The sequence below is a fragment of the Salvelinus fontinalis genome, unplaced genomic scaffold (assembly GCF_029448725.1).
Source record: "Salvelinus fontinalis isolate EN_2023a unplaced genomic scaffold, ASM2944872v1 scaffold_0209, whole genome shotgun sequence".
Taxonomy (NCBI): Eukaryota; Metazoa; Chordata; class Actinopteri; order Salmoniformes; family Salmonidae; genus Salvelinus; species Salvelinus fontinalis.
This window is the reverse complement of record NW_026600418.1, coordinates 4,951-12,500: the sequence shown is the minus strand read 5'-3', so window position 1 is coordinate 12,500 and position 7,550 is coordinate 4,951. Positions and strand designations below refer to the sequence as shown.

The 7,550-nt window shown below is 48.5% G+C and overlaps 1 protein-coding gene across 1 annotated transcript in view; it reads right to left on the bottom strand.

The window, feature by feature from the left end:
* The window catches only part of LOC129844720 (protein kinase C beta type-like), a gene marked incomplete at its 5' end in the record, with an annotated part of 31,221 nt that extends 23,923 nt beyond the window's left edge, over positions 1-7,298 (bottom strand). Inside the window, 3 exon segments of the mRNA XM_055912769.1 lie at positions 2,313-2,375; positions 4,597-4,688; positions 7,125-7,298. Coding sequence (XP_055768744.1) covers positions 2,313-2,375; positions 4,597-4,688; positions 7,125-7,298 — 329 coding nt within the window.
* Positions 7,299-7,550: the final 252 nt, after the last annotated feature.

Genomic DNA, 7,550 nt, shown 5'->3' with positions numbered 1-7,550 from the left:
TCTGCATCCAGCATCACGTTGTCCAGCTTCAGATCCCTACAGGAGACAACACAGAGACAGACTATCTTAATGTGTCCCTCTGCATCCAGCATCACGTTGTCCAGCTTCAGATCCCTACAGGAGACAGCACAGAGAGACAGACTATCTTAATGTGTCCCTCTGCATCCAGCATCACGTTGTCCAGCTTCAGATCCCTACAGGAGACAACACAGAGACAGACTATCTTAATGTGTCCCTCTGCATCCAGCATCACGTTGTCCAGCTTCAGATCCCTACAGGAGACAACACACAGAGAGACTATCTTAATGTGTCCCTCTGCATCCAGCATCACGTTGTCCAGCTTCAGATCCCTACAGGAGACAACACAGAGAGACAGACTATCTTAATGTGTCCCTCTGCATCCAGCATCACGTTGTCCAGCTTCAGATCCCTACAGGAGACAACACAGAGAGACAGACTATCTTAATGTGTCCCTCTGCATCCCGCATCACGTTGTCCAGCTTCAGATCCCTACAGGAGACAACACAGAGAGACAGACTATCTTAATGTGTCCCTCTGCAACCAGCATCACGTTGTCCAGCTTCAGATCCCTACAGGAGACAACACAGAGACAGACTATCTTAATGTGTCCCTCTGCATCCAGCATCATGTTGTCCAGCTTCAGATCCCTACAGGAGACAACACACAGAGACAGACTATCTTAATGTGTCCTTCTGCATCCAGCATCACGTTGTCCAGCTTCAGATCCCTACAGGAGACAACACAGAGACATACTAGCTTAATGTGTCCCTCTGCATCTAGCATCACATTGTCCAGCTTCAGATCCCTACAGGAGACAACACAGAGACATACTATCTTAATGTGTCCCTCTGCATCCAGCATCACGTTGTCCAGCTTCAGATCCCTACAGGAGACAAGACAGAGACAGACTATCTTAATGTGTCCCTCTCCATCCAGCATCACGTTGTCCAGCTTCAGATCCCTACAGGAGACAACACAGAGACAGACTATCTTAATGTGTCCCTCTGCATCCAGCATCACGTTGTCCAGCTTCAGATCCCTACAGGAGACAACACAGAGACATACTATCTTAATGTGTCCCTCTGCATCCAGCATCACGTTGTCCAGCTTCAGATCCCTACAGGAGACAACACAGAGACATACTATCTTAATGTGTCCCTCTGCATCCAGCATCACGTTGTCCAGCTTCAGATCCCTACAGGAGACAACACAGAGACATACTAGACTCTCAGACTCTCCCTATAGTCCTCCCTATAGTTATATATAGTACTCTTAGTTCCTGCCAAGGCTGCTGAATATCTTTGTCTGAGATGATGTTGTGATGAATATCTCTGTCTGAGATGATGTAGTGATGAGTATCTCTGTCTGAGATGATGTTGTGATGAGTATCTCTGTCTGAGATGACGTTGTGATGAGTATCTCTGTCTGAGATGATGTTGTGATGAGTATCTCTGTCTGAGATGATGTTGTGATGAGTATCTCTGTCTGAGATGATGTTGTGATGAGTATCTCTGTCTGAGATGATGTAGTGATGAGTATCTCTGTCTGAGATGATGTTGTGATGAGTATCTCTGTCTGAGATGATGTAGTGATGAGTATCTCTGTCTGAGATGATGTTGGGATGAGTATCTCTGTCTGAGATGATGTTGTGATGAGTATCTCTGTCTGAGATGATGTTGTGATGAGTATCTCTGTCTGAGATGATGTTGTGATGAATATCTCTGTCTGGGATGATGTTGTGATGAGTATCTCTGTCTGAGATGATGTTGTGATGAATATCTCTGTCTGGGATGATGTTGTGATGAGTATCTCTGTCTGAGATGATGTTGTGATGACTATCTTTGTCTGAGATGATGTAGTGATGAGTATCTCTGTCTGAGATGATGTTGTGATGACTATCTTTGTCAGAGATGATGAGGTGATTAATATCTTTGTCTGAGATGATGTTGGGATGAGTATCTCTGTCTGAGATGATGTTGTGATGAATATCTTTGTCTGAGAAACTGTGATGAGTATCTTTGTCAGAGATGATGTTGTGATGAGTATCTCTGTCTGATATGATGTTGTGATTAATATCTTTGTCTGAGATGATGTAGTGATGAGTATCTCTGTCTGAGATGATGTTGTGATGAGTAACTTTGTCTGAGATGATGTTGTGATGAGTATCTCTGTCTGAGATGATGTTGTGATGAGTATCTCTGTCTGAGATGATGTTGTGATGAGTATCTCGGTCTGAGATGATGTTGTGATGAGTATCTCTGTCTGAGATGATGTTGGTACGAAAGACTCACCTGTAAATGATTCCTTTCAGATGAAGGAAGAACAGTCCTATGGCAATCTCTGCTGCGTAGAACCTGAGAGAGAGAGAGGAGAGGAGAGGAGAGGAGAGGAGAGGAGAGGAGAGGAGAGGGAGAGGGAGAGGGAGAGGGAGAGGGAGAGGGAGAGGGAAAGCAAGAGAGAGAGAGAGAGAGAGAGAGAGAGAGAGAGAGAGAGAGAGAGAGAGAGAGAGAGAGAGAGAGAGAGAGAGAGAGAGAGAGAGAGGAGAGGAGAGGAGAGGAGAGGAGAGGAGAGGAGAGGAGAGGAGAGGAGAAGAGAGGAGAGAGATGAAGCTGTATCCATACTTACAGTATATCTGATAAGATCAACAGGACGTAGCAAACATGTCTGTCGAACGGCCCAATCACATATCGACCCCTCAAACCTACGCTCAAAGACAGAGGTGAGTAGATGCCCGAAAGATGCCATTTCCTTCCCCAGTCAACACGGCCGTGAACACGTCTGGACGAGAGGAACACCTACGTGACAACGCCGTCCGCGTTGACTACAGTTCAAAGCGTTCGACACTATTGTTCCCTCCTAGGTGGACACCGAGCTCAGAGCCCTGAGCCTGGAACGTCACCCTCTGAAAACTGGATCCAGGACTTCCTGACGGGAGTGTGTCCTCAAGTCCTCTGCTGTACTTCCTGTTCAGCTACGACAGCGTGGCTTTGCACCGCACACCAAACACCGTCATCAAGTTCGCTGACGACACCGCGGGTGTAAGGCCTGATAACCAACAACGACGAGTATAGGGAGGGAGCCTATCGGGAGGTAGGTAAATGAACTGGCATTGTGTTGTTGTCGTGACAACTACCTCTCCCTCAACGACAGCAAAACAAAAGTTGACTTCAGGAAGTGAAGGGAGGGAACATGCCGCGATCCACATCAACGGGACTGTCTTAGAGAGAGTTACGAGTTTTAGAGTTTCCTCGGCGTTCCCACATCACAGAGGACTGTCTTAGAGAGAGTCACGAGTTTTAGAGTTTCCTCGGCGTTCCCACATCACAGAGGACTGTCTTAGAGAGAGTCACGAGTTTTAGAGTTTCCTCGGCGTTCCCACATCACAGAGGACTCGTCGTTGATCAACAACATCACAGCATCTCTACTTCCTAAAGCGGCTGAAGAAATATGGCACGCCGCCCCGGGTCCTCTCCAAATACTACCGCTGCACCATCGAGAGCATCCTGACTGGTTACGTCACGGCCTGGTAAAGGAATTGCTCCGTCCACGACCGCGAATATTTATTTATTTATAATGCTATTTCTGACTTCTGTTGACTCCACAACATGGCGGATGTCTGTATGGCTTGTTTTGGTGGCGGAGCGCTGTACTCAGATTATCGCATGGTGTGCTTTTCCGGTAAAGTTTTTTTGAAATCTGACACAGCGGTTGCGTTAAGGAGAAGTTTATCTTTAATTCTATGTGAAACACTTGTATATTTTATCAATGTTTATGATGAGTATTTCTGTAATTTGATGTGACTCTCTACAAATTCACCAGATGTTTTGGAGGCAAAACATTACTGAACGTAACACGCCAATGTAAACTGAGATTTTTGGATATAAATACGAACTTTATCGAACAAAACATACATGTAATTGTGTAACATGAAGTCCTATGAGTGTCATCTGATGAAGATCATCAAAAGTTAGTGATTAATTTTATCTCTATTTCTGCTTTTTGTGACTCCTCTCTTTGGCTGGAAAACTGTTTGTTTGTTTTTTGTGATTAGGCGCTGTCCTCAGATAATCGCAAGGTATGCTTTCGCCGTAAAGCCTTTTTGAAATCGGACACTGTGGTGGGATTAACAAGAAGTTTATCTTTAAAATGGTGTATAATACTTGTATGTTTGAGGAATTTTAATTATGATATTTCTGTTGTTTTGAATTTGGCGCCCTGAGATTTCACTGGCTGTTGTCGAGGCGGGACGCTACCGTCCCACATATCCCAGAGAAGATATAGCATCGTTATTGTTATTTGAATGTGTTGGTAAATATTTTCTTAACTCTTCCTGAACTGCATTGTGGGTTAAGGGCTTGTAAGTAAACTGTTGTGTTCGGCGCATGTGACAAATAAAGTTTGATTTGATTTTGATTTGATTTGATTAATGGCTTAGGGCTCGATTTGGGATTGGACCTGTATACTCTGTAAACTCACACAGTGTGTGTGTGTGTGTGTGTGTGTGTGTGTGTGTGTGTGTGTGTGTGTGTGTGTGTGTGTGTGTGTGTGTGTGTGTGGCCGTGTGTTTATACTCACACAGCGTGAGGTTCCTTGAACTTGCCGACATGCTGGATCTGAAACATGAGGTCTCCTCCGTTGACATACTCCATCACAAAATATAACCTGTCCTGGAGAGAGAGAGAGTGGGGAGAGATAAAGAAAGAGAGAGAGAGAGAGATAGAGCGAGAGAGACAGAGACAGAGAGAGAGAGGAAGAGAGAGAGAGAGAGAGAGAGAGACAGAGAGAGACAGAGAGAGAGAGAGAGAGAGAGGAGACAGAGAGAGAGAGAGAGACAGAGAGAGAGAGAGAGAGAGACAGAGAGAGAGAGAGACAGAGAGAGAGAGAGAGACAGAGAGAGAGAGAGAGAGAGACAGAGAGAGAGAGAGACAGAGAGAGAGAGAGAGAGAGAGAGGCAGAGAGAGAGAGAGGAGAGAGGAGAGAGAGGAGAGAGAGGAGGAGAGAGAGAGAGAGAGAGAGAGAGAGGAGAGAGAGAGAGAGAGAGAGAGAGAGAGAGAGAATAGAATAGATAATTTGCACATAATTTGTGGTATAGATATCCCTCTAGTGGTGTGGGGGCTGTACTTTGGCAAAGTGGGTGGGGTTATATCCTTCCTGTTTGGCCCTGTCCGGGGGTATCATCGGATGGGGCCACAGTGTCTCCTGACCCCTCCTGCCTCCAGTATTTATGCTGCAGTAGTTTATGTGTCGGGGGGCTAGAGGGGCTAGAGGTGCACCCCTTCTGAAAAAACCTACACTCGATCCCTCCGATGTCAACAACTACAGACCAGTATCCCTTCTTTCTTTTCTCTCCAAAACTCTTGAACGTGCCGTCCTTGGCCAGCTCTCCTGCTATCTCTCTCAGAATGACCTTCTTGATCCAAATCAGTCAGGTTTCAAGACTAGTCATTCAACTGAGACTGCTCTTCTCTGTGTCACGGAGGCGCTCCGCACTGCTAAAGCTAACTCTCTCTCCTCTGCTCTCATCCTTCTAGACCTATCGGCTGCCTTCGATACTGTGAACCATCAGATCCTCCTCTCCACCCTCTCCGAGTTGGGCATCTCCGGCGCGGCCCACGCTTGGATTGCGTCCTACCTGACAGGTTGCATCCTACCAGGTGGCGTGGCGAGAATCTGTCTCCGCACCACGTGTTCTCACCACTGGTGTCCCCCAGGGCTCTGTTCTAGGCCCTCTCCTATTCTCGCTATACACCAAGTCACTTGGCTCTGTCATATCCTCACATGGTCTCTCCTATCATTGCTATGCAGACGACACACAATTAATCTTCTCCTTTCCCCCCTCTGATAACCAGGTGGCGAATCGCATCTCTGCATGTCTGGCAGACATATCAGTGTGGATGACGGATCACCACCTCAAGCTGAACCTCGGCAAGACGGAGCTGCTCTTCCTCCCGGGGAAGGACTGCCCGTTCCACGATCTCGCCATCACGGTTGACAACTCCATTGTGTCCTCCTCCCAGAGTGCTAAGAACCTTGGCGTGATCCTGGACAACACCCTGTCGTTCTCAACTCACATCAAGGCGGTGACCCGTTCCTGTAGGTTCATGCTCTACAACATTCGCCGAGTACGACCCTGCCTCACACAGGAAGCGGCGCAGGTCCTAATCCAGGCACTTGTCATCTCCCGTCTGGATTACTGCAACTCGCTGTTGGCTGGGCTCTCTGCCTGTGCTATTAAACCCCTACAACTCATCCAGAACGCCGCAGCCCGTCTGGTGTTCAACCTTCCCAAGTTCTCTCACGTCACCCCGCTCCTCCGCTCTCTCCACTGGCTTCCAGTTGAAGCTCGCATCCGCTACAAGACCATGGTGCTTGCCTACGGAGCTGTGAGGGGAACGGCACCTCCGTACCTTCAGGCTCTGATCAGGCCCTACACCCAAACAAGGGCACTGCGTTCATCCACCTCTGGCCTGCTCGCCTCCCTACCTCTGAGGAAGTACAGTTCCCGCTCAGCCCAGTCAAAACTGTTCGCTGCTCTGGCACCCCAATGGTGGAACAAACTCCCTCACGACGCCAGGACAGCGGAGGATGAATATCATATATGGATATCATAAGGTGAATGCACCAATTTGTAAGTCGCTCTGGATAAGAGCGTCTGCTAAATGACTTAAATGTAAATGTAAATGTAGGGTCAGTCTTTTATATCTGGAGTACTTCTCCTGTCTTATCCGGTGTCCTGTGTGAATTTAAGTATGCTCTCTCTAATTCTCTCCTTCTCTCTTGGAGGACCTGAGCCCTAGGACCATGCCTCAGGACTACCTGGCATGATGACTCCTTGCTGTCCCCAGTACACCTGGCCGTGCTGCTGCTCCAGTTTCAACTGTTCTGCCTGCGGCTATGGAACCCTGACCGTTCACCGGACGTGCTAAGGAGCCTTTCGTCCTCTGGTCAGGAAATTACTGTCTGGGGAGGATTAACTACTGTTGGTGATGGTGTGTGTGTGTGTGTGTGTGTGTGTGTGTGTGTGTGTGTGTGTGTGTGTGTGTGTGTGTGTGTGTGTGTGTGTGTGTGTGTGTGTGTGTGTGCGTGTGCGTGTGTGTGTTTACCATGGTCTGGAAGCAGGAGTGGAGCTGTGTGAGGAAGGGAGGTTTCCCAGACAGGGCCAGCACTCTCTTCTCCACCATGGTGCACTCCACATCGTCATCCTGAATCACCACATCCTTCTTCAGGATCTTTATGGCGTACAGCTCCTCTCTGTTCTTATGTTCTGCTAGCATCACCTAGAGGGAGAGAAGGGAGGAGGGGGAGGGGTGGAGGGAGAGGGGGAGGGGGGGAGGGAGAGGGAGAGGGGGAGGGAGAGGAGGGAGGAGGGAGGAGGGAGGAGAGAGGGAGAGGGAGAGGGAGAGGCAGAGGGGAGGGGGGAGGGGGAGAGATGAGGGAGAGGGGGAGGGAGGAGGGAGAGGGGGAGGGAGAGGGGGGAGGGAGGATGGAGAGGGGGAGAGAGGGGGGGGAGAAGGGAGAGAGGAGGAGGG